The sequence below is a fragment of the Gossypium arboreum genome, chromosome 5, assembly GCF_025698485.1.
Source record: "Gossypium arboreum isolate Shixiya-1 chromosome 5, ASM2569848v2, whole genome shotgun sequence".
NCBI classification, from domain to species: Eukaryota; Viridiplantae; Streptophyta; class Magnoliopsida; order Malvales; family Malvaceae; genus Gossypium; species Gossypium arboreum.
The window spans coordinates 46,929,301-46,956,893 of record NC_069074.1 but is presented as its reverse complement, the minus strand read 5'-3'; the positions used below and the strand labels follow the sequence as shown (position 1 = coordinate 46,956,893).

The 27,593-nt window shown below is 32.0% G+C and overlaps 1 protein-coding gene across 1 annotated transcript; it reads left to right on the top strand.

The window, feature by feature from the left end:
- The first annotated feature begins 15,975 nt into the window (after positions 1–15,975).
- On the top strand, positions 15,976–22,881 carry LOC108450087 (sulfhydryl oxidase 2-like). Its single transcript, XM_017747538.2, has 12 exons — positions 15,976–16,423; positions 18,209–18,233; positions 18,298–18,390; positions 18,839–19,017; positions 19,704–19,773; positions 19,870–19,938; positions 20,059–20,132; positions 20,216–20,372; positions 20,997–21,037; positions 21,588–21,734; positions 21,816–22,259; positions 22,414–22,881. Exons 1-12 carry the CDS (start codon positions 16,209–16,211, stop codon positions 22,433–22,435), a joined length of 1,536 nt encoding a protein of 511 aa, XP_017603027.1. The 5' UTR covers positions 15,976–16,208; the 3' UTR covers positions 22,436–22,881.
- The last annotated feature ends 4,712 nt before the right edge of the window (positions 22,882–27,593 follow it).

Below are 27,593 nucleotides of genomic sequence, written 5' to 3'. Positions count from 1 at the left end.
ATTGGTTGATTATTTTTATTATTTTACAAGATATTTTAATGATTTATTAATTAATTATTTGAGATATTTTAAAAGAAGAATGTTATGATAGTCTGCTCTCTATGTAGCACAATTTTCATCTAAACTAAATCTAGGGTTTACGATTGGTTCTTTTATCATTGAATTCATTTTTCTTGATAATTCTTGTCTTTGCCGATTCAAGGAGGATACACATTTGAGTTTGGTTATCTCTGATTTCTAATTTGCGGTTTCTTGGTCTTGCTACCTGGATTGGTGTTCACAAATAAGTTTTGCTATCATTAGTTTCTTGTTCTTTTGGTGGGGTATGATTATTGGTTTATTCTCTACAAAAAAAAAATATAAAGTTTGGTTAAGATACAATCACGTAGCACTTATGGAAAAAGAATTAGCTGATTTAAGTCTGGATGAGGAAGATGAGGAAGGAGTGCAATTTGAGATAGAAGCTCAATCACAAATGCTGGTGTATGATTTGTGTTTGGTGGTTGTTGCCTTATAGCAAGCGTGTTAAACTTCCTAGTATTAAAAAACCCGATGAATAATTTATAGCATCCACTGGGGGGAATACAGATCTCTGACCTAGGAGAAAAATAGTACTTGTTTAGGGTTTTTTATGACGTAGATCTAGAGCGTGTGATGAGAGGTACACCCTGGACTTTTAATAACCACCTTATTATATTACACAAACTTAGGGTTGGGGAGGATCTAACTTCTATACCGTTGGTTTACTCTAATTTTTGGGTACAAGTTCATGATCTTCCTCTGGGTTATTTTTCAGATCATGTGGTCAAACAATTGGGGGACTTTTTTGGCAAATTTTTGGAACATGACACAAAACAAGTTTTTCATGGACATAGGAATTTTATGCTTATTAGGGTACAAACTAATATCAGGAAGCCACTTAAGAGGAAAAAGGAAATTTTAATTCTTCACTCAGAACAAGTTTATGCGAATTTCAAATATAAGAAGCTATCTTTATTTTGCTTCTTTTGTGGATTATTAGGGCATAGGGTCAGGTTTTGTCTAAATAGGTAGATTTAGGGTTAAGAGAGGTTGAGTGTAGGTGGGATATTTCATTACGAGCAAAATCAAGAAGAGACGTTGTTACGCCTAGTGTGTGGATAAGAGAAAAGCCTATAGAAATAAATTTTGGGAATGCTTCAAGTAATGAAAAGAAAGATCAAAATGAGATACGTGCGAATGAGTTAGCCAGATATCAAAATAGAGGGTTGATTACTCAAACTTGGGGAATTAATTTGAAGGGTAGTCAAACTCATGACAAAGGAAAATGGGCGATATATTTAGGAGAAGAGGATAAGGAGGATATGGAAGAAGATAATGAAGAATTCCCACTTGAAAACAATGAAGGAAAAAATGACATAGATCAAATATTCAAACTCGACCAAGTTATGCTTATGAGGTAGTTAAAGGATAAGGTGAATAACAAAGAACAACCAATTTTAATAGATATCGGTGGCTGCCAATAGGCAAGCCGACTGGACGCAATGAAAATTTTAAGTTGGAACGTCCATAGATTAAGGAGTCCACGAGGCGTTAGAAGACTCCAGCATATGCTGAAGCTGTATAATCCCCAGGTGGTCTTCTTTATGGAGACAAACTTGACAATTTTTTAATGGAAAAAGTACGACATCGATGTGGATTCTCTTGTAGCATTGATGTACCAATTAATGGAACTAGGAGTGGCTTAAGTCTTGGTTGGAGGAGTGAGCTATCGGTAAACTTGAAGAGTTTTTCCAATAACCATATTGATATGAGTATTAAAGATACCGAAGTTGGGGCAATTTGGAGATTGAACAAATTTTATGGTGCTCCAGAAGCTTGAGGAAGAAGTGAGGCATGGGATGTTTTGAGAAGGCTTGGTGGTGAACAATTAATGCTTGGTTGGTTTGTGGTGATTTTAATGAGATTCTTTTTTCTTTTGAAAAGGAAAGAGGATTGCCACGTGAAATGGGACAAATGGAAGAGTTTCGATTAGTTTTGAGTGAGTGTCAGCTAGAAGACGTGGGATATGTTGGTAGATGGTTTACATGGGAGCAAGGAAACCTTCATGAAACAAATATCAGAGAACGTCTTGATAGAGGAATTGCTAATAAAGAATGGATAGAATTTTTCCTAGAGTATATTAGCCCACACCTGTCTCACTCTTTTTCTGATCATTGTCCTCTTTTTTTTTTTAAACCAGGATTAAAGGAATTAGTAAAAGAAGGGAAGGATTCAGATTTGAGGCTTGGTGGACCATGGAATCGTCTTGTGATGAGGAAATTAAAAGGTTATGGTCGATCTGTAAATCGGGTGGTTGAAAAACTTAACGTTGTAGGAAAAGGACTAAATAGATGGGCAATAGGTATTATAAAGAGGTTTATCGAAAAATTTACTTACTCGAATTGAGGAATTGGATGGTATGGACAGAACGGATAATAATTTGGCTGAACTTATTGTTGCCAAAACCCATTTAAATTTGGAGATGGAAAAGGAATAGAAGTATAGGGAACAACGAGCAAGGATGAATTGGTTTAAAGAAAGAGATAAAAAAGAAAAATTCTTCCATAGTTCTGCATCTTAAAGAATAAGGGAAAATTGTATTGATGAGCTAGAAGACGAATTCGAGCAAATAACTTCTAATAGTTATGTAATGGCGAAAATGGTGAAGCATTATTTTGAAGGTCGTTTTGCCTTAGGAGGGATTAGCAATACTGATTAAATTTTATCAAGTATTAAAAAAATGTGACACCCCTAAAGTGACCCTAGTCGGAAAGCGGTTTCGGGACCGCTAAACCAAGTCACCAAATTATTTGAATATGATAATTATTGTCTAAAATATGTGAATATAAATGTGTGAAAGTTTTAAGCTTCGATTTAGTTAATTGCATGTGAATTTAGTTAATAGGACTTATGTGTGACACTTGTGAAATGTGATAGGTTAATCTATAAGGATCTATTAGTGCATGTAATCAAAAGGGTGGACTTGCATGTCAATTTCCCCACTTAATTAGTAGTGGCCGGCCATGACAATGAGGGTGGACAAAATGTGATGGGTAAAACATGTCATAAACATGTTGTGTTAATGCTTTATGTTAGAAATAATAAAATAAAAGGGTTAGTAATAAAATAAGGAGATGGAGAGTGATGAAAACAAAGAAAAAAAAAAGTGTCCATCCTTTAACATTTTTTTGGCCGAAAATTCTAAGGAGGGAGGAAGAAGAAAGAAGAAATATGTTTTGAGGATTTCGGCAAGATAGCAAGCTAAAAATTTAAGGTATGTGCATTCGGTCATAGAGAAAATTGAATCAAAAGTTGGTTGATCCTTGTCCTCCATTGCCGTAGCCTAAAGGGAGGGAGAAGAAAGTTTGGTTGCTTTGATTTTTGGCTTAGAAGATGGCTAGAATGAGGTATGTATTGAATGATTCTTGAAAATCTATGCATGTTTGAGATGATTAGTTCAAACTCTACTTATCCCATAGATTAAACTTAGAATTTTGAGGTTTGAGATTCGGTCAACAAGCTTGAAACTCATAGTAGTTTGTTTTGGTAAGCTTGGTATACGGATGATAGATGTGTTTTGGTTTTGGTTTGATAACGATGTTAAAGATGGTGATTTTCGGTCATGTATTAACTTAAATTGTAAGTATGATTTATGGTATAATTTGTGTGATGGAATGGTCTTGAGATTTGGCTTGATTAAATGGGTAAAATGCTAAGTGTATTAAAGATGATGTAATGGATATTTCGGTTTATGTGAAGTAAATATAGATGATGATTATAAGCTGTTTTATGATTTGATAATGGTGATTAAATCTTGTAGTTAAGTGTTTAGATATATATATATATATATATATATATATTAATAATGAATTTAGTGGTACTTGCTATGTGAGAAATATGCAATGCTATAGGTATTTGATTATTAGATATGGTTATTTTAGGTTGATTTGTAATGGTATGATTGCATTGATGAATTGGTTTGAAAATGGTGGATAATATGTACATGAGTATTAGGATAGGGCTTTAAGTTCATATTGATAAGTATGCAATATAGGTATTTGGTATGTACATATATTGTTGATGTCGTATGCGTTGGTCATTTTTTTATGATTTGAAATGGTAAAAATAAATTTGTATCACTTTGTGTTATATATATAAGTGGCTGTATTTTCGGCCATGGTAATTGGCTATCTAGGTTCCATTTATAATGGCAAGTAACGTGAATTCTTGTTTGTGCATGTGAATTGGGTATTAGTGAAATAAACATAAAAGTTAGTCATGGTATATTTCATAAACACATTATGCACTGAAGTTATACGATTATCAACTGTGACTATTAAAGAAGTAATGTTGAATAAGTAATGAAACAAATTCATTTGTTTTAATTAAGCTTAAGAGCAAAGAGGATCAAAGTCGGATAGGGGAAAAGAGAAAGTAAACGAATAGCCGTGGATATCTAATCGTCGACCGCTTCCGAGGTAAGTTTTAAGTGATTAAACGTTGAGTAAATTCAATCATAATAGGACATAATGAGTTGATTTAATAAGATATGATGTGGCCATGATATGTCTTAAACTCAAATGGTAAGTTCATAAGTGTTTGGACTTGGAAATTTAAGAGCAAATTGTAATAATTTGCTTTGGACAGCAGCAGTAACGTGATTTTAGAAAATCACTATAAATTGTTGGTGTGGAATTATAGGCTGAAAAAAATATGTAATCAAAGCTTAGTTAGTCTAGTTTCTTATAAAAGAGACCATGTAAGCAAAGAAATTTCCTATAAAGAGATATTTGAAGTTGTGTGGGACAGTGTCAGAATGACTCCGAAATCCCCTGTTCTGTTTTTAGAAAATCATTATAATTTTTACAAAAATGGTTATAAGATAAAATTTATATGCTTAGACTCCTTAATGAGTCTAGTTTCAAATGAAATCAAATAGAATACATTTTTAATTCTGTACAATGAGAAATTTGATTCGTAGTGAAGAGTGGTCAGATTAGTCAAACAGTGAAACAAGGGAAACTTTAAGAAAAATCTGGTATTGATTGGCCAAATCTAAAATTCTGAAAATTTTATGGATGGAAGATATACGAGTCTATATTCAGCGAAAATTAACGGCAAGTGATTTGGAGTTTTGTAGCTCCAGTTATAAATAATTTAGTGACTATTGCTCAGGAAAACAGCTTGTAGTGAATATGTGATTTTGTTGTAAACATGGATAAAACTTGTTTTAGTTGCTCATAAGCTATTGATTAAACCCATACGTGAATTCTAAATCGTGATATTGTAAAATGATATATGAGTGTTAGATGGATCTTTGATTTGTGAAATTGTAAGTTTATGAGTATTCGAATATGAAAGGATAGTATGGCGTGAAATTGAATTATTCATTGGAAAATGATAGATGTAGATTCGGCCAAGACAAAGTGTATACATGATAGTATATGTGGTATGTGAAGTATATTTGGATAATTGTGATGTGAATACATGAAAATTTATATTTTGATTTAGGATTTTTTGTGATGAATGTGAATGTGTATATATGAGATAAGGCAGAATGGCCAATGTGATGAATGTGAGCATGCGTATGTGTGATAAGGCCGAATGGCCAATGTGATGAATATGAACATGCATATATGTGATAAGGCCGAATGGCTAATATGATGAATGTGAGCATGCATATGTGTGATAAGGCCGAATGGCCAATGTGATGAATGTGAACATGCATATGTGTGATAAGGCCGAATGGCCAATGTGATGAATGTGAGCATGCATATGTGTGATAAGGCCGAATGGCCAATGTGATGAATGTGAACATGCATATATGTGATAAGGCAGAATGGCCAATGTGATGAATGTGAAAGTGTATATATGTGGCGAAGCCGAATGGCTAATGCGAAACGTGTATGAGACAGATATGTGGTAAAGCCAAATGGCTAATGTGAGATATGTATGAGATGTGTATACATATATATATACGTTATGGCCAAATGACAGACGGCGGAAGGTGTGTTTTATTAGATATTTGATGAGGTAAATGAATTACAAATATGATAGTCGATGTGAATGTTGTAACATGTGAATAAATATGCATGAAACTTTATGATGTAAACCCGGGATTAAAGACCAGATGACCATATGTGGTGACTATGTCTGGGTTAAGACCCGCTGACTTCGTGTGGAGATTTCATCTGAGCTAAAGGTCTCGCCGATAATCCGAGTAGAGGTTAAAGCTATAAGACTTCGCAATAAGAATTTCTTATAGATATATTCAATGTGAAAGGTTAAACAGGTATGTACTTCAAGTTTATATGTGAGCTTGATTTGAACTAAATCATAAGGTAGTTATGTGATGCATACGTGAGCAATCTATGAGACTATTCCTATGACTATGTGACATCAGATCAGTGTGAGGGGTTATGTGAAATTATACAATATATCTATGTCACATGAGCTCACTTTTATGTGAAAGTTTAACCACCTATTATATATGATGAGATGTGTATATTCGGAAAAGGGATGGTATGCCCGAAGGAAGAGTAAAATAAAAATACGAACAACTATGTTATAATTTGATTGTTATCTGTTGACACTGCTTAAAACTTACTAAGCATTGTAATGCTTACTCTGTTTACTTTGTTTCCTCTGTTTTATAGATCTCATCTGGAAGCTACAGGCTCGGGGATCGTCAGCAACTAGTTACACTATCACTATCCACTGCTTGGTACTGCTATGTTTTGGATTATCTTATGGCATGTATAGAATAGACTAGTGGCGGAAGAATATTTTTGGTTAATGTATATAAGCCATGCGAAAATGGCATCTTTTGAATGTTTACTTAGAGAAGTTTAAATTTTATCCCTAGCTGTGCTTAGTACTTATTTAAATGAATGATCTTTATTTCAAGAAAAAGTTCAAAATTTTTCTGTTCTGACATGAGTTACAAGTCCGGTAATGCCCCTTACCTATTCCGGCTACAGTTACGGGATAGGGGTGTTACAAAAAATGTATTTTGGAGGACATGAACAAAGTTTTGACTAAGGAATTCACAAGGGAAGAGATCATTTTTGCGATAAAAAATATGGGACAAACAAAAGCCTCCGAATGCAACGGTTTTCTTACTTTTTTCTTTAAAAAATATTGGCATATTGTTGGAACTGAAGTCAGTGATTTTTGCTTGAATATTTTAAATAATGGCAGCTTATTGGGTGACATTAATTCTATAAGTATTATTCTAATCCCCAAAGTAGCAAGCCCTACGAACCTTAAGAAATTTCGACCCATTAGTCTTTTCACAGTAATCTATAAGATTATAGCCAAGGTAATCATTAACCGTTTCTAGAAAGTTTTAGATGTTTGCATTGATAAAGCCCAAAGGGCTTTTGTGACAAGAAAACTTATCACAGACAATGTTTTACTTGCATATGAGCTTATGCATACTCTTAAACAAAGAAGATTGGGTCAACATAGGAGTCTAGCGTTAAACAGTGTGCTTAAAAGTTTTACAGAAGCTTGGTTTTGCAGAATCTTTTGTAGAGCTTCTCATGTACTGTGTTACTTTGGTAAGCTATTTAGTGTGCTTAAACGGTGTATTTGGAGAAAAATTCAAACCCATGAGAGGATAACGTCAAGAAGATCCCCTAAGTCCATACTTGTTTTTAATTTGTAGTAAGGGGCTATCATCGCTAATGAGATTAACAACATATGAAGGATTGATAAAGGGGGCAAATGTATGTCGAAGAGGTCTTACTATCATACATCTCATTTTTTCTGATGATTGTATTATATTTTGTGATGCCACTGACAGGGAAGTACATAATCTAAGAGATATACTTCGAGATTATAAGGTTTGTTCAGGTTAGAGCATAAATTTTGATAAATCAATGGCTTTCTTTAGTTTGAATGTTCCAGAATTTAGAAGGGAACAAGTTATGGCTATTTTGGAAGTACGAACCTCTCCTAATCTGAAAAAGTATTTAGGCTTACCCAACATGATAGGGAGAGATAAAAAAAAGGATCTTTCAATTCTTTTAGGATGCTATATAAGATTAAAGGATGAAGTGCAAGATTCCTGTCAATTGGAGGAAGGGAGGTGTTTATAAAAGCAGTATTACAAGCAATTCCTAGTTCCTCGATGGCATGTTTTCCATTGCCAAAATTATTTTTTGATGAATCAGAAAGTATTATGGGATGGTTTTGGTAGGAAAAAAAGTCATGATAAATGCGATGTACATTGGTGTGAATGGGAAAAACTTGGAAAGCTTAAAGAGGACAGAGGGATGGGTTTTAGATGCTTTTTAAATTTTAATATTACAATTCTTATAAAACAAGGCTGGCGGTTAATTTGTTATCCAAATTCATTATTATCAAAATCATTAAAAGCTAAGTATTATCCTAATTCATATTTCATGCAAGCAAGTTTAGGGACCTTACCCTCTTATACCTGATGAAGCATACGGTCTACGAGAGGTCTTCTTAAAAAGGGGTTGTGTTGGCGGATTGGGCATGGAAAACATGTTTGTATATGAGATGAAGCATGGATCTTAGGAATTGAGGAGTATAAAATTCAACATGTGAATAATTATCATATATTTGTAGACATTCAAAACAATGGAAGGAATAGTTGATAAAAAGTAACTTTCATCTCGAAGATAATGAAAGAATACTTTGCATACCCCTCCCCATAGAGTAAGAAGTGGATAGATTGGTCGGCGCGGTGAAGCTTTGGGATCGTACTCAGTACGGAGTAGTTATAAAAAATTATTACAAACAAATAACCCAAGTACTTTACAAACTAGCTCCGCCATTACAAAACTATGTACAAGAAACTTTGGGAGGTGATCTGCCCTCAAAAATAAAAATTCTAGTATGGAAAACTTTTAATAACTATAGTCCTACTTTGTATAATCTTTACCAACGAAGACTTGAAAACTCAGCTAACTACTCGAGATGCTTCAGTTGTCTTGAGATCTCCAAGCATGCCTTTAGGGATTGCCTTTTTGCTGTTGATGTTTGGACCAGATTTGGCATTAGATGGACTCTGGAGCAAAATCAGTTACAAATTAAAGAATGGGTGATGATGCTATTTGAGAAAGAATCAAGTCAACAGATTAGATTAATTATGGCTACTTTTTGGAGATTATGGAAATAAACTAGTGCATGAAAGAAAAATTCAACATGTTGCTAATTTAGTCCAGTTTGTCAAAAATTACGTTCGAAAAATTAAAGAAGTAAGAGGAAAAAGATCTGTCAAAGTAGCATATGGAGAATGTTGGAGCCCCTCAAGAGATACCTTCGTGAAGATAAATTTTGATGTTGCATTTGACAAACAGTGTATGACATCATGTTGTAGAATTATAATTCGAGGCTAGATAGGTACTATTTTAAAATCTAAATTTTTCATCAATACCCACATCCCAATAGCATTTGCAACAGAGGCTCTTGCCTGCATCCATGTGATTAGATTTGGGGCATAATCTGATTTCTTAAAGGTTGAAATTGAAGGTGATGCTCTAACTATTATCAAAAAGCTTCAAAACTAAGAAGAAGACAAATCTGAATTACGAGCTTACATTACAGATGCAAAAAGACTACAAAAGTATTTTGTCTCATGTCGTTTCAAACATATAGGACGACAAACAAATACAAAAGCGCATACCTTGGCCAATGAGGGGCTTAAAGATAGGAGTGAGAATTTTTTGGGTTCGGACTCCTCAAATACGGTGGTATGGGTCATCATGGAATAATGAAATGGTGAGACCGTGGGGAGCATGGGGGTCCTATCTTACACCCACGAAATCTGATGTGAGTTTGGAAAAACTGGAGAACATTGACATGAAAATAGAGTATAATAGTACATAAGAACTACTAAATGAATCAAATGAAGCGGATGGATACCTCAAATTCATGGGATCTTGTTGCTAGGATCTGGAAATTGCAAGTTAAAAACTTATCTGAAAGGGTAATCTTCTTTGAAAACATGTAGAAGGATTTGGAATCCTACAGAGCACCGAAATGACGATTTGTTTGCAAAGAAGGCATGGAGACACCAAAACGGAGTATCTGGCTGTAGGAATTTTAAGATTAGGGTTTTTTAATTGTGTTACAATTTTGTTTTGTGTCTTGAGGAGTTAGGCTTAGGGTTTTACTTTTGATTGCTTTTGGACTCGAGGTTGGTATTTGTTTCATAGGTCTTTTTTCTTTTCTAAATTGTTTTGTTTTTTCAATTGAATAAAAGCAGCAAACCAAGTTAAATAAAAAAGAAGAAGAAAAATGTTGAAAATTCTTGAAATCTTTCCATTTATCTCATGTTGGCTATATAAGGATAAAGGGGTTTTTATTTTCTTACAATCTGATCCTTATTATAAAATCCCACTTTTTCTTGCAAATTCCTTGATAATTTCTATAGCCACCCAAAAGAAGAAGTGAAGTAGAGATACTAGAGAGTTAGAATACCATCTTGGAAGTAAGAAATTTGAGTTGGAGGTAAAAATTTTGAGGAGAAAGTGAAGAGATTAAAGTGACAAGGTATGTACTTGGATTTTACTTTATTTAGTTTTAGTCTAGGTGTAAAAAGTTGAATTAATTATGAATGCAAATATTATGAATGAAATTATATTAGTACATGAAAATATTAGAAAAATGACTAAATTGTAAAGTAAACAAAATAAGAAATATGGAATGGAATGTTGAAAAGAGAATATAAATGAAGTGTGATGATATCTGATTACATCAAAAGTGATAGTGTGATGAAATTTCCAAGTTAACTTGCATTTGTGAAAATGAGAAATAAATTTTAAAGTGTACAAAAGTTTATGTTTTAAATAAAGTATTATGATAAAGAGTTTAAATGACGTGCTAGATGTTAGAAGACAAATTACAAAGTGATATTAAATGAAATTATATTAAATGATGAACTTTCATGATGCTAAGGATTAAATTCTAATGTTATGAAATTTATAATTGAAATAAGAGAAGTTATGATAAAATTATATATTAATGATATGTGAGTTTTAGGGATTAAATTTAATAATAATAAAAGTATAATAAATATACGTGATTAGATGAAAGTTAGTGCAAAAGAACCATGTGAAAGGAAATGTTTCAACTAAAACAATTTCTGGACAACAGTATTGACTTGAATTTAAAAATTTATCAAAAACTGTAGAAATTGAGTTAGAGTTTGAATAAAATATGGATTAAAGTTTAAAGAGTCTAGTTTTGCATAGAAGAAATGATGCAAGAAATGGAATTATAGATTGTGAGATATAATAATTTTTGTGAGACGAGGTCAGAATAATTTTGGATCCCCTGTTCTAATTTTGAAAAATCACTATAAATTGTACAAAAATATTTAGGTGATGAAATTTATATGACTAAAAGCTTGATAATTATATTTTCAATGTAAACAAATGGAAATATAATATGAGTCTTGTATGGAAATATAATTAATTTTGAGTAAAGAAGGCTTGGAGCTTCCTAGTAGCAGAAAATGAGAAGATTTGAAGGAAAAAATGTATTTATTGGCTTATGTAGAAATTTTGAAATTTTTATGGTAAAAACCTCATTGAGTCTAGTTTTAAAAACAAAAAGCAGATCTCAATTTGAATCCTATAGGTCAAGATATAAATAATTTAGTAATTACTACTCAAGAAGACAACTTTATTAAAGTATATTATGTAAATAATGAAAGAATAATTAATGTTACATATAAGCATGCCATACTAAAAGTCAAAGATTTTATATAAATACATGTATATCTAGGATGTGGAATGGAGAGGAGGAGGAGAAAAATAATAGAAGAGTTATAACATTAAGAAATTGTTTCAAATGACGGGTTTATTAATACATAAATGAATCTCAAATGAATTGTTGAAATACTAAGTGAGTGATTGTTATAAAATAAATTAAGGGAGACCTAATTGATAAACTGATCGGTAAAGGTTAGCAATAGTGACTATATGTATTTTTGTAAAGTGCGAATCCACTAATGGACTTATTTGCAAAACTTTAATTATTGTGATAATTTTATAAACTTTGATATAAGCTGTACACAGGATTCTTTAAGACAATATAATATGTTCCAAAAAATAAGTTAAATGAGTAATGACTTTTGATAACAAATTTAATGTATATTGGGTTAATAGTAATAATTATGAGAAGTTAGAGTGTAAGATGCAAATTGACCTAAAATGAGTTTTCTTTTAAATTCAGAATATCGAACCATATTTTGGTATCGATACCAAGGGCATAGTATCGATACTTTGAGGAAAGTATCAGTACTTCAAGCAGGGTATTGATACTTATGATTAAATTTTGAACATCAAAGCTTAAATTGGTATTGATATTAGACAGGGATATTGATACTCGAGTCAAGCTACCAATACCATATAGAGGGCATCGATACTTAAATCCTTTGGAACTAGTTTTGTACATTATAAAATATTTTAGATAAAATGTTATTTGTCCCTAAAGTTTAAAAAGTTTGCAAATAAGTCCTAAATGGTTTATAAGTTGTTGAATGTGCTAACGAAAGCTTGATTAAAATAGTAAAAATATTTTTATTTAAATTTAATTATAAATATTAATATAAAATAATTATATATTTTTAATTATTGAATAGTAAATCGAGTTGAATCCAAAGGATGAAAATACTAAACTTAAACCTAACTAAAAGCGGTTTTGATAGATTACCCGACTCATAGACACCTCTATTTAATACTATAGTTTATGTTTTATTTACCTTTAGTACATTAAAATTGTTTAATGTTGATTGAAAACGGTGGAATTTATTGACTATAACTCAATGTAATCTTTAGTACAGTTTTTATTAAAAATAAAATAGTTAATTATATTATTTCGATTATATATTTTAAATAATTACAATATCTTTCAAATTAAAATTTTAATAAAACATTTAATTATCATTTTAAAATTATTTAAAATATTAAAAGAAATTTTTAAAAACTATTTTCCAAAACAAAATGTTAAAAACATTATTTCTATAATGTTTAAATATTAAAATTATTTTAAAATACTAATATTTTATATATTTTTAAATTTTAATACTCTTTTAAAATTCAAATTGGTAAATATTAACCAAATTACACTCTTTGCAATCAAAATTAAAAGTAAAATTAAAAAAAAACCTGTTTCAAAATTAAAATTAAAAATATAAAATGAACATTTCAATTTAAATTTTTTGTAAAAATATTTTTTAAATATGATATATACATAAATATATTTCCTATTAAAATAATTTTTTAACATAAAATTAAAACAATCTTAAAATTATTAAAAAAATTATGAAATTTTTATTTCTTTAAAATCTTAGTTATCAATTATTGTTTTTCATTTAAAATTATATTATATATAAATCTATTTTATAATAACAAATATGAATTTATTAAATATATTTTAGATATTAAGTATTATAAATTGTACATTATATGGGTATGCAAGTAGATCTGTTCATGGGTTGGGCTATCCACTTAGGCTCGTCTGAAATTTGGGAGGGTTTGAGCAAAAACATTAAGTTCGAAAAAATGGGCTTAGGCAAAAAAATTAAGCCCGTTTAAAATATGGGTTGGGTTCGGACTTAAACATTCAAAATCCAACCCGAATCGTTTTAAGTTTATAATACTTTATATTATGTAATTTAAAACACATTAAAAGATAAACTTATACTAAGTATATAATATTACTCTAATGTAAATATTAAAATAATGTTAAGATGACTATATAAAAATTTCAATAAATAAAAATGTATTAAATTATTAAATATTAAAATAATATAATATAAATATTTTTTAAAAAATTAAAAAATAATATGGGCGGGCCTAAAATAGATTTGGGTTAATCTTTTGCAAATATGGATAAGTTTGGGTAAAACTTTAAACCCAGATTTCGAATCAGGTTAAGCTTGAGTAAATATAAAGTATATTAATATCATACTTAAACTCAACCCGGTTCGACCTAGGCATGAGCAACTCTATATGCAAGTAAAGGAAACATTCAAATCATATATATAGGACTAGGTAATAAACATTTGTGTTTACATTTCAAAAGGATTGACATACATTTTATTTAATCTACTTGAAATTATATTTGAGTTAATAATAACTATTATAATAATTATGAAAATAATATTTCACGGGAAGATAAAAATTTTGATCAAATATGTCTTCAAAATTACTTTATTAAACATTTGTTAATTAACTAAATATAATTTCCATTATTATTTATGATTTATATTATATTATTTTATTTTTAGACTTTATATTTCATTAATATATTTTTACCTAATATTTTGATTTAGCGTTTGGGTTTAAAATTTATGCGTGTATTATCCATGCATGTATCAATAACATATTTTTATGAATTTATATTTATTTTTAAAATCATTTTAATATAATATAATAAAACTAACTAACGAAGCTTTTATGTTATTATAATTTTATTTTATACAATTCTGCTTCAATTTTAAAATATTTTAATACATTTTATTTGATATACATAATCTTATTGTGCATCACACCGGTAAACAAACTATCTAGTATCATTTTCAAGTCGAATTTCTTGTTGTTAAAAAATTTACAAGATTGATATTATAGAGACTTACAAAATTAATTTTGATACCAACCTTTAATAATAAAAAATAAAAATATACCAAAAATTTCATTTTCAAACTCAATTCAAAATTTTAATTCATTTAATTATTTTCAAAACCCAAATCATATGAAACAATTTATATTTCAAATATTTTTCTTTTTCTTTTCTTATAATGAAAACAATTTCCCTCATTTTTATATATTTTATTTAATTTTAGAATTTTTAAAATTTTAAAAACACTTTCACTTTTATCATTTTATATAGAATTGATAGAAAGTATAAAAGTTAAAGACTAAAATTGTTATTATACCAACTAAGAAATTAATCACTTAACAGTTGAGTGACATAAAAATTAAAAACATTAGTGACCAAATTGTAAATTTTCAAAGTTTATTGATCGAAATAAAAATTTACCCATAATTAATTGACTAATGTTATAATTTATCTTTTTTTATTAACTAAGCACGAGTTTCAAAAAATAGATATATTAAGGGATAATATAATCTTTGGCTCTTGAACTTGGCAACCAAGTTCACTCTGGTGCCTGTACTTTTTTGGTCCACTTTGGCATTTGAACTTGACAATTAGGTTAATTTTGGTCTCTAAATTTGAAAAATATAAAAATTTTGATGATCAAGTGATGATGTGGTATAATCTCAATGCCACATTTAGTGTTTTAACAATTGGACTGATCGTCGAACAGATCAAACATTCAACCAATTTGAACGGTTTGAATGCGAGATCAACAATAATTAAATAAAAAATTCAATACTCATACACAACTTTTAAATTTTACCAATTTCAAGCAGTTTCTAAGTCAATCGGTTCAACCCCTTTGTTGGATTACATCGATTAGTTCTCTGCCCATTTGATTTGATAACACTAGTAACATCATTAAATTTTAACAGAATCTAAGTTTAGGGATAAAAATGGATCTAGTTGCTAAGTTCAAAAATAAAAGTTGACCAAAAAAGTATAAATACTAAAGTGAACTTAGTTACAAAGTTTAAGAGCCAGAAATTATATTATCCCTATATTAAAGGTATCTAATAGAATTATTAAAATTTTATAAGATATATTTTAGGAACGCAATTAAATTACGAAAAAAGAAAACAAATTACTTACAAAAATTTAATTCAGCTCAACCTTACCTTGTCTCCTAAACACCGAACTCTTCAACTTAGATCTTTCCTTATTTGTTTTATATTGAATCTAACTATGATCTCAGTCCCTATACTTTTTAGATTTCTGAAATTTAGTCTCTTTACTTTTTGATTTTAAAAATTTGATCCCTCTACTTGTCAGTATAATTGATAACACTCCTTTAGATTGGACTTCAGGTTTCAAATAAGGCAAGTAGAGGATTAAATATTTGGAATTAAAATTAAAGAGACATAATAGTAGAGGGAGTGGAACAGATTTATAGCTTATATATTTTTAAAATTTTAATATCCTACAAAAAGGTCAAAAACGTCGTAAAGAAAGGGCTTTTCATTTCGATTCAGATGAAGCTTTAAAAACTAAAAAGGGAAAGAAAACATAAAACATATTCAGTTTTCTTTTTCTCCCTATTTCTGATGTCTCATGTATATTGGATTCTGATTTTGAACCTTTGGATCTTAAAAGCGACATCGTTGCAATCGGGATCGAGGACGGTGCTTCGAGAGATTGGCAGCGGCGGCGGTGGTAGTGATCCGAAGGATTATGGCGTTGAACTGAACGCCACGAATTTCGATGGAGTTCTCAAGGACACTCCTGCTACTTATGCTATAGTCGAATTCTTCGCTCACTGGTTAGTACTTTTTTTAGTAATCATCCATTCTTAGCTAACCAACTGTTCTAAATCTTGAGCTTTTAGAAACGAAGAATATGCTCAATTTTCATAGTTCTTTGTAGTTGACCGTGTTGACTGTGGAAGAAATTTTTTATTTTATTTTATTTATTTACTTGATCAAAACTTAATATGCTGAAAATTAGCCTGAAATTTGGTTGTCGTGGTGAAGACCGGTACAGCTGAGCATGAGCAAACAAACAAACAAACAAACCGAAACCGATTTTGAACCGTAGTGTTAGGAACAGTTTTGGTTTGGCTTTTATTAGTTCCATTCGATTTCGTTCAGATACTAATTTAAACCTATTCGGTTAAGTTAGTTTTAGTTTCGAAAGTAAAAACAAAAACGTACTCAAAGCCTAATTATATTTTTTATTGAATATTTTATTTTATTTTTAAGTTAGTGGAAAATAAAATTTAATACAATTTTTTAAATTTTGGAAAAAGATGAATCAAGCCGATCCAAACAATTGTAGTTTGGTTCAGTTTGGCTAGGTTCATTATAAATGGATTTTGGTTTGGTTCCTAAGATTTTGCCTGTTAGGATGTAAAGAAAATTGGAAAGATGAGAAATTGAAGAGTAGAAAAAATAGAACGATAGAAAATATAATATTTCTTTCCATAAGTGTGCGTGTTACGAAAGGACTAGTAAAGGAAAATTTGAAAGAATTCTTTCCATGAGAAGAAAATAAAATATTTGAAAAATATATAATTTTGAACTAACATACACCTGGCTCTCATTTTCTCTCATCACATTCCAATTTGGAAGGATTGGGTATTATCCATTAGGATAGAAATGATCATCTTTCCTATTTTCTTTCCTGCTAAGTACACTCAAAATTTATATTCTTTTCACTTTTTCACTCCATGCTCTTTTTTTTTTTTTTTAAGTTAATAAACGTTTAAAATTGTAGACATGGATATATTGAATCTTTATGAGTTTCCTTTCCATATAATTGAATGCATCATATTATAACGTATAATTGCTCGATTTTAAGAATTAGATGGATCACTATGTAGGAAATTGAATGTCCCTTTTTGTTCACCGAACAAAGTCGGTTATTTTAACCTTTTTCAGTTTTCTTTGTATATAATTGAATGCATTTGTATTATAATATATAATTGCTGGAATTTAAGAATTAGAGGGATGGCTTTTCACATTTTTATACTAGATAGAGAATTGGTGTTTTAAAGTTCATGTTCGTATTCTTAAATATCATAATGCGTGAGATATGAGGAATGACTTTTCAGAATTCAACAATGGTTCTTTTTGTTTATTTCTATAACAAACTTGTGCCATTTCCCCTCCTAACCTTCCTGAATTGTTTCGAAATTTGACACTTTCTGATAAACATAAATATGAGGGTATTTTTTGTACATCCAAATAGGAAATGAGTTGGCAAACCAATGAATGATCACGGTTGTTCATATTTCATAGCCAGATTGATGTATTGCATTGATTCAGTAATGAACTTATCCAGAATCCAATTACCCTTAATATAATTTATTTCCTAATAGTTTCCGTTTTTGCTCAATTTTATGTAATTTATAACTGCAAAAGCTTTTACTTTCTCATGAAAATGGAACATTTTATGCACAAGTGCATGTGCTTGCATGCAGTGAACTTGCCTGTTTCCATAGAACTGCCATGCTGCCTAGGTTAAGTTTTACATAGCTAAAAAGTTTAGTTGCATGCTTCATGCCAGTTGTTAAACGACTCTCTTTTCTGTGATTATTACTTTTCAGGTGTCCTGCTTGCAGAAATTACAAGGTATATCGCAGTCTATTTTGCACTCAGTGTTTTTCATGTCTTCACTTTCTTATGATTTTTGCAGCCCCACTATGAAAAAGTTGCTAGGCTTTTCAATGGACCTGATGCGGTGCATCCTGGTATCATATTGATGACCAGAGTTGACTGTGCATTAAAGGTATTTATTTTTCCTTCTGAATACCTTCAAATTGCAGCTTCATAGAAATAGTACTTTTAAAAATCCCTGTTCATTAATGGCATATATTTGTATGGCTAGCATAATGCTGGAATTTAAGATGCCGTTGAAAATGTTATCTGGCTTTCTGGCCTTCTCCAGTTAAGCGTAAAGTTGTTAATATGGAAATTAAATAGAAGTAGCACTTTATTAGTTTTCTGTTTTCAATTATTTTATGAGTTTTGAAGAGTTGGAATGTTTCCATGTAATATGGTTGTTCTTTTTATTCCATGTAATTTGGTTTACTTATTTAGCCTTGTTCTCCTAAGTAGCCACTATACAAAATATTGCATTCCTTTTGAGATTCACTTCTTTCTTACTCGTGTTTTCAGTTGTTGAAAAACTGTCTTGTTAATGTAAATTTGGATCTTTGATTTCTTTGGCAGCACAGATAAATACCGGTCTTTGTGATAAGTTTTCTGTTAGTCACTATCCTATGCTGTTTTGGGGTCCTCCTACAAAGTTTTCCACTGGCTGGAAACCCAATCAAGAAAAAAGTGAAATACGTGAAGTTGATAATTGGCGAACAGCAGAACTCTTGCTTAATTGGATCAATAAGCAAATAGGCAGGTATGAGGTATCTTCATCAACCACTTATTTGATATACATCTTTATAGTCTGAACTAGTGATCTCTTGAAATTATAGAATTGTAAACTACATGCAATTATGAGGCATTTACTATCCATAATTCTGAATGAGGCTAAGTTTTTTCCACAAAAATTGTTTATGTGTATTGGTACATTTGGGAATTGCTCAATAATCGTTTGGTAAAAGAATTTTATATATTTAAGAATTTTCTTAATAACTAATGACATGACATGCAGGAGGATGTTCTGATAGTTAACAGAATATAAGATTAATTTTAAAATTCATTCTTGTGTATGGGATGCATTTATGGGACTCAAACCTCTACCCGATTTCTGAACAGTTAAGACTTATAATTTATGGGTAAAAAATGCAAAATGATTGTTGATGCTTTTGCTATCACACCTGATGGAATCGATTATTATGTTAGTTCTAGAAAATGGCAATCATTGTGGAACTTTAGACCACCTTTTGGAGGTGGGGTATGACAGCTATTGGTAGTGGGGAGGTTTTGGAGTGCGAGGAAATATGTTCCTGTTTTCACATGTACTTGTAAAAAAGAGGGTGCTTGATTGATCTGCAGCTGAAGTTAATGCCAAAGATTTGCACTTATCTATTAAACGTTTACATCAGCTTTGGTCATGTGATTTTATGCATTACTCCCTTTCAGTTCATATGGCTTGGATGATGAAAAGTTTGAAAACGAGCAACTTCCATCCAATATATCAGATCCTGGACAGGTATTTTTGTGCATTTCTAGTTTGCTTCTTGAACAATGTGTATTTGAGGTTTCCAATTTGCTTAGGATTTTAACTTTGTAATTTGGCTTGGGAAAGATTGCTCAAGCCATTTATGATGTGGAGGAGGCAACCGCAACTGCATTTGACATCATTTTAGAACAGAAGGTAGGGATCTCTAATGTAGATTTTTCCTCTATGCTCAAATGTGTATGTTTATGTATATGAAGCTAGGAATGTGTTTTCTCCCCATGTCTTCTTAAAGTTGCTAAATATGATGTCCTGCAGATGATTAAATCAAAAACTCGAGCTTCACTTATAAAATTTCTTCAGCTTTTAGTCGCTCATCATCCTTCCCAGAGGTAAAAATGCTACTTTTCATTATAACCTTGGTTTCATTTTATATGTTGTTTCCTTCATTGCGCTATTAGTTTATTTGTATTAGGTGCCGAAAAGGAAGTGCTGAAGTACTTGTGAACTTTGATGAGTTCTGCCCGTTAGATATGTGGTCATCTGATAAACATGATGTTCCCACCAGTAACCTGAAAGAGGTGCTACATGATTTCCAGATTTGTGGAAAGGAAGTTCCCCGTGGATACTGGGTAGGTACTAAAAGGAAAAGTTGGTTTTTTATTTTCTTTCCATGCATATATTTGAAAAATGTTAACATCAAATATTATCATGTAGGCTGGGCTAAATGTCGTTTATTTGTATTAGATGAAACTTCTTGATCGCTGGCATTAGTTCACTTGCTTGCTGTTACCTCGAATCTCTAATATTACACTTGATGATTGCTAGTTCCATATAAGTAGTTGCTACTCCCTATGTTACTCAAACTTGAGCATCGGACAAGGGTGTGTTTAATTTTTTCCCCCTTAGTTTTTTGATGTATTTGGAGGGTACTTGGAAGGTTGTATCCCCATACCCATGTCTGCATATGTCTCTAGCGGTATCAGACATGTATGCTTAAAGAAAAATAAATTGTCAGAGCAACATAGGCTATACCTATTTCATTTGATTTGATGCCTCTCCGTTTAGCTACTACAAAGGATCAATTTTTGTGATATTTTTCAGCTGTGAGATTGTCAGTTGATTGCTTCCTTCTAGCTTAAGCTCTATAAAATATTTATCCATTTTTGTTTTTCGTCCAGTATTCTTTTGGTAATATTATTTGAAGTTTTCCTTTTTATTGGTTGCTTATTGCACTTGGATGTTCATTTTTGCAGATGTTTTGTCGTGGCAGCAGGAACGAAACCAGGGGCTTTAGGTAATGATGGGGAATCCTTAATTTTTAGCTCATACATTTTTGAACGAAAATTTTTGACTCATTTAATCAGGGGCACTCTTGATTCAATCAAAAAGAATGATAACCATGTTATCAAAATTATTTTCCTTTGTTAAACGTTCTCCCATACTATTAAACTGGAGATATAGTTAATCCCCATTTGTTGAGTCAGGGGCAACCCAGGCATATAAATAGAACAAGGACCTCTCCACTTATTGCCAATTGGTTTTATGATAGTCTATTCTAAAATCTAACATGGTGTCAAAGCAAGCTTTGTCCCCTTTGCTAGCTCATCTGTGATAGGGCTATGGGGGGGAGTAGTGAAGCTGAAGTGAAGTAAATCTCATATTTGTTAAATTGGGACAACCTAGGCACGTAATATGAAAAGACCCTCTCCAGAGCCTATTGTCAACTGGTTTTAGATTGGATATCCATTCTAAAATTTTACACACGCAAGGTCAATCATAAAAGAGATGCCTTCTCTTCTAATTGATCTGATCAGATGCCAATAATTACTTGTATTTGTTTACAGTTGTGGATTGTGGGTTTTGATGCATTCACTTTCAGTGAGGATTGAGGATGGAGAAAGCCAGTTTGCGTTTACATCTATATGTGATTTTATTCACAACTTCTTTATCTGTGAGGAGTGCCGTCAACATTTTTATGAAATGTGTTCAAGGTAACTTCGACTTCAGAGCAGGTTATTTTTCTTGAGCACTCCAAGTTTACTTCATCTGATTTGCAAACGTCCGATTTGCAGAGTTACTAGTCCTTTCAAGAAATCACGTGATTTTGCCCTTTGGTTGTGGAGTGCTCATAATGAAATTAATGATAGATTAATGAAGGAAGAAGCATCTCTAAAAACCGGAGATCCAAAGTTCCCTAAGATAATTTGGCCTCCAAAGCAACTTTGTCCTTCATGTTATCACTTGCAAGGTCCCAAAGATAAAGGAACCAATCAGATTGATTGGGACCAGAATGAAGTGTTCAAGTTCTTAATGAGTTATTATGGAAATACACTTATATCTTTGTACAAAGGAAAGGGCGTTCTTGCTGATGATAGGGCCAATGCTACCCTGGATGATTTGGTGACCTCAACGAACACAGTCGTGGTGCCTATTGGGGCTGCATTCGCTATTGCCATTGCTAGCTGTATGTTCGGAGCACTTGCTTGCTACTGGCGGTCACGGCAGAAGAGTAGAAAGTATTACCATCAACCATACTATTTAAAGAACATATTATAATACAAGTACTTTCATATCGTATTATAAGCATTAGAAAGGGCTAAAATGGTACGGAACAATTGTAGGGGCTTTGATGCTTGGAATTGTAACAGTCTCATTTGCACCACTTTTCAGGCCAAGGAGGAGCTGGAACTAAGATTTACTTAGACAACAGAAATATACAACCTTTAAGATGCCTGGTCTGATGAGCTCGAGCTTGAAGAAGAAATCCGGTTTCAGCCCTTTATCAACAGTCCCACTTGAGGTCCCATTCTTTACCAGTTCTGTTCTTTCATGAAGCTAATCCTGAAATATAGTTTTGGTGCTATAATATTTAACATGGTTTTGATTTTGAGAAAGAAATGATATATATATTGTTCTTACGATTGCCGTTTGATCACATTTGACATACTGCATTGACTTTTGTTAATTGTCCGATCCATGCTGTCGATTGATACCCTTACTTGATTCTGTTCTTCGTAAGTATTTTTTTTTTTTTTTTGGTTAATACTAGAGAGGAAAGAACCAAACTGTAAGTTGAATGCGGGGATATTGTATATAGCTCTTGTAAGTTTATTTCAAGACTTTGATTCTGCATTTTAACGCAATACGAGGCAGCTGGAAGACCATAAAGGAGAAAGGTCTATGCACCCATCTGTCTGTACTGTACTGTAATAAAATGACTAAATTTATGTTACAATTCACAAATGAATTAGATACCTCCCTATTCTGGGTTAATGAAGTAAAATTATTTAAAAGGTGGAGAGGATAAGAGAATTGAAAAAGAGGGTTAAGATGGCTTAGCCCACCTATTGGTTTATATGTAGATGAAAGGTGGAAAACCGTAAAGATGGAACAAATCTGATATCGAGCGCACTGAAGTAAACATGTGCATGGGTTTGGTTTGAGAGGGATTTTTTAAATGTGGATCGATCCCAATTCAATTTATTTAAATTTAATTATGATATTGGCAAACCCCAAGCACAAGGCCAATCATTCAACTTTCCAAGTCCAGGAATGTAGACGGGCATCTAGATCAACATGTGGCCATCTCTTAGCTTTCCACAAGCTTAATTGCACGACTCATTAAAAATCTTGTGAGAATCTAACCATTAGGATGAGGGGTTCTTTTTTTTTTTTTTTTTGAGGATGTTCCAAGCCGTATTGAGTTTGAAATTAGTTCTTGTATGGGCTGAGAGCGTTTTAAGGTAAAGTTAAGTTCTTTAACTGTGCATTTTTCAATATTTGAATTTATATTCTTAATATTATAAGACGAAAGCGCTATCATTTCAATTAACAACTTGTTGATGCATTAAAATGGGGTTCAATCGCACATTTGACCACCAACTCTCATTCAACATGCGGCACAAAGTAGACACTAACCATTATAAGTAAACATCCATCCATCCTTGGAGCTAATCATCGTTGGTACACACCATACATCCTTAATTTCTCTCTACTTAATCTCTCCTCCATACAAGTGGCCAGAGACCTAACTCCAACAGTCTATCACTTTGAATATAGGAATTCAGGCCACCCAAACATCTCTAGTTCATTACCAGGTTTATATCAAGTTTAATCATGATATTAATACATTTTATATTTGCTCAAGCTCGGTTCGACTTAAAATAAGCCTAAAATTTTACTCAAGTCTAACTATATTTGCAAATGGCTAACTCAAACTTTTAGGTCTAATTATATTGATAAATAACTAATCCAAACTTATTTTAGTTTGCCCTTGTTATTTTTAATTTTCTAAAAATATTTATATTATTTTCAATTTAATATTTAATAATTGTCTATATAATTTCATTCATTAAAATTTTTACATAGACAATTAACTTTTTTAATGTTTACATTATATATATTTGTGTTATAAATTATATAATATGTTGGAATTAAATGACCGAATCTTTATTTAAATAAAATACAATGGTAAAATAAAATAAAAGTAAAATCTATATAGAACTACACTTCTTTTATTTTATTTTAGAATAAGGTTCTTTAAACCTTATTAAACTCCATCTATTTTATATTGATTAGAATAAGGTGTTTCAATCTTACTAGAATATGGCTTTACAAGCCTATAAATAGATATAGTCTATTCCTCTTGTAATTAAAATTCGAATTCGACATAGTGAATTTTCTTCTCCTTTGCCCGTGGTTTTTTTTCCTGAAAGGGTTTCTACGTAAAATCTGTATGTTTTTTATTTTATTTTATTTTCACAAATTGGTATCAGAGCTTTCGAGTAGTTCATCTCGATCACGGTAACGGCGTTTTTGAAGTATGAAATTTCACTGTTGGATCGCAACACCATATTTGCGTTATGGCAGATTAAGATGCAAACAGTTCTTGCGCAAATGGATCTGGAGGATGCCCTGCTAGGGATATAGATAAGATGTCTTCGACATTAACAGATGAAGAGAAAAAGCGTAAGGATCGAAAGACGTTAACACAATTACATTTGCATTTGTCCAACGAAATTTTGCAGGATGTGATGAAGGAGAAGACCGCTGGTGCATTATGGAAGAGGCTGGAACAAATATGTATGTCGAAAACTCTAACAAACAAGTTGCATATGAAGCAGCGTTTTTATGCTCATTGTTTGGAGGAAGGTGCGTCTGTACATGAGCACTTAACAGTGTTTAAAGAAATTTTGTTAAACTTGAAGGCCATGGAGGTTCAATATGATAAGGAAGATCTAAGGTTGATTCTACTTTGTTGTTGCCACCGTCTTATTCAACCTTTAGGGACACGATTTTATATAGCCGCGAGTCTCTCACAGTTGATGAGGTTTATGATTCTTTGACCTCGTATGATAAGATAAAACATCTTGTGGTTAAACTCGACTCTCAGGCAGAGGGTCTTATTGTTCGTAGGAGACAAGATAGGAATGCTGATGATGATCGTGGAAGGATACAGTAGCGGAATCCTTGCGGTAAATCTAAGGGTAGATCGAAGTCTTCAAACAGAGGTAAAACTTGTAACTTCTGCAAGAAGAAAGAAAGGACACATTAAATCTGAGTGTTATAAGCTACAGAACAAGATTAAAAGGGAGGCTGCGAATCAAAAGGGAAAACAACCAAAAAATTTCGGTGAAGCTGATGTTGTAGAAGACTACAGTGATGGTGAACTTCTAGTCACTTCTGTCAATGATTCTAAAGTAAGCAAGGAGTGGATACTTGATTCAGGCTGTACTTTCTATATGAGCCCTAATCGGGATTGGTTTACAGCTTACGAAACAGTGTCTAAAGGTGTTGTTTTAATGGGAAATAATGCTTCATGTAAAATCGCAGGTATTGGAACAATTAAAGTTAAGATATTTGACGAAGTTGTCAGAACACTTAGTGACGTACGACATTAGTGACGTACGACATGTTCCAGAATTGAAGAGAAATTTAATTTCGTTAAGTACTCTTGATTCAAAAGGGTACACATACACAGCTGAAAGTAGAGTTTTAAAGATTTCCAAAGGTTCCCTTGTTGTGATGAAAGGGCAGAGAAAGACTACCAAGTTATATGTTTTGCAGGGTTCTACTGTTACTGGTGATGCAGCCGTCACTTCCTCTTCCTTGGCAGATGATGATATTAGTAAACTTTGGCATATGCACCTAGGGCATATGAGTGAGAATGACATGGTAGAATTGAGCAAAAGAGGACTTCTTGATGGGCAAGGAATTTGCAAACTGAAGTTCTATGAGCACTTTATTTTTAGGAAGCAAAAGAGAGTTTGATTCACCAAAAGAATCCATAACACGAAGGGAACGTTGGAGTATATTCATTCTAATCTGTGGGGGCCATCCAGAGTGCCTTCGAGAGGTGGAGCTAATTATATGCTAACTTTTATTGATGATTTTTCCAGAAAAGTTTGGGCGTTCTTTCTGAAGTAGAAAAGCGATGTGTTTTCCGTATTTAAGTCTTGGAAAATTATGATTGAAAAATAGACGGGAAAACAAATAAAATACCTCCGCATAGACAATGACTTAGAGTTCTGTTCTGATGAGTTTAAAAGATTGTGCAAGTTAGAAGGGATCGTGAGACACTTGACAGTTCGTCATACTCCACAGCAAAACGGCGTTGCAGAACGAATGAACAGAACGATCATAGAGAAGGTTCGATGTATATCGTCAAATGTCAACTTACCGAAGTTGTTTTGGGCAGAAGCAGCCTCTACTGCATATTTTTTGATCAGCCGATCTTTATCCGTTGCCATTGAGAAAAAGACTCCACAAGAGGTAGGGTCTGGTAATCCTGCTAATTATTCTGACTTAAAAATCTTTAGGTGTCCTGTGTATGCTCATGTTGATAATGGAAAATTGGAACCGAGATCATTAAATGTGTTTTTCTTGGTTATAAAACTGGTGTAAAAGGGTATAAGTTATGATGTCCTAAAAATAGAAAAGTTGTGATTAGCAGATATGTTATTTTTGATGAAACTGTTATGCTACCTAACTTATCTCTTAAAGACTCTTCCAATAAAAAAAAATCAAAAGTAGGTGGAGCATCATATTAATACAGAGTCGACTCCTCAAGCCGGTACAAAAACTGAGAATAAAGTTGCTTCTTCACCGCAATACTCTATCGCCAAAAACAAAACTAGAAGATAAAATAAACCTCCAAATAAGTATGCCGAGGCTGATCTAGTTGCTTATGCTTTAAATGTGGCTGAAGATATAGATGCGAATCAAGAGCCATCTAATTATTCTAAGGCGGTTAGCTGTGAAGGCTCAGAAAAGTGGATGTTTGCTATGCAAGAGGAGATAGAATCACTCCACAAAAACAGAACATGAGATCTTGTGAAACTTCCTAAAGGTAAAAAGGCTGTTAATTGTAAATGGGTGTTTAAAAAGAAAGAAGGAACTCTAGGAGTTGAAGAACCCAGATATAAAGTAAGGCTTGTTGCAAAGGGTTATAGTCAAATTCCAGTAGTGGACTTCACAGATGTGTTCTCCCCAATTGTTAAGCATAGTTTGATTCGAGCTTTGTTTGGTATTATGTTAGATGTAAAAACTGCATTTTTACATAGAGAACTTGAAGAGGATATTTACATGCAACAACCAGAGGGTTTTACAGTATCAGAAAAAGAAGACTATATTTGCTTGCTGAAAAAGTCCTTTTACGGTTTGACACAGTCACCAAGACAGTGGTACAAGAGGTTTGATTCCTTTATGACTTCTCATGATTTCAAAAGAAGTAGTTTTGACAGTTGTGTTTACTTTAAGAAAAACAGTGATGGTTATTTTGTGTATCTTTTTTTTTATGTTGATGACATGTTGATAGTAGCAAAAGATAAATAAGAGATAAGAAAGGTCAA

What these genes read in the sequence shown, in the direction of transcription:
- LOC108450087 (XM_017747538.2), top strand. Translation starts at nt 16,209, where the DNA reads ATGTCTCATGTATATTGGATTCTGATTTTGAACCTTTGGATCTTAAAA. An exon ending in CTGCTTGCAGAAATTACAAG is followed by an intron (nt 18,234 to 18,297) that starts GTATATCGCAGT and finishes TGATTTTTGCAG; the next exon opens with CCCCACTATGAAAAAGTTGC. An exon ending in ACATCATTTTAGAACAGAAG is followed by an intron (nt 19,939 to 20,058) that starts GTAGGGATCTCT and finishes GATGTCCTGCAG; the next exon opens with ATGATTAAATCAAAAACTCG.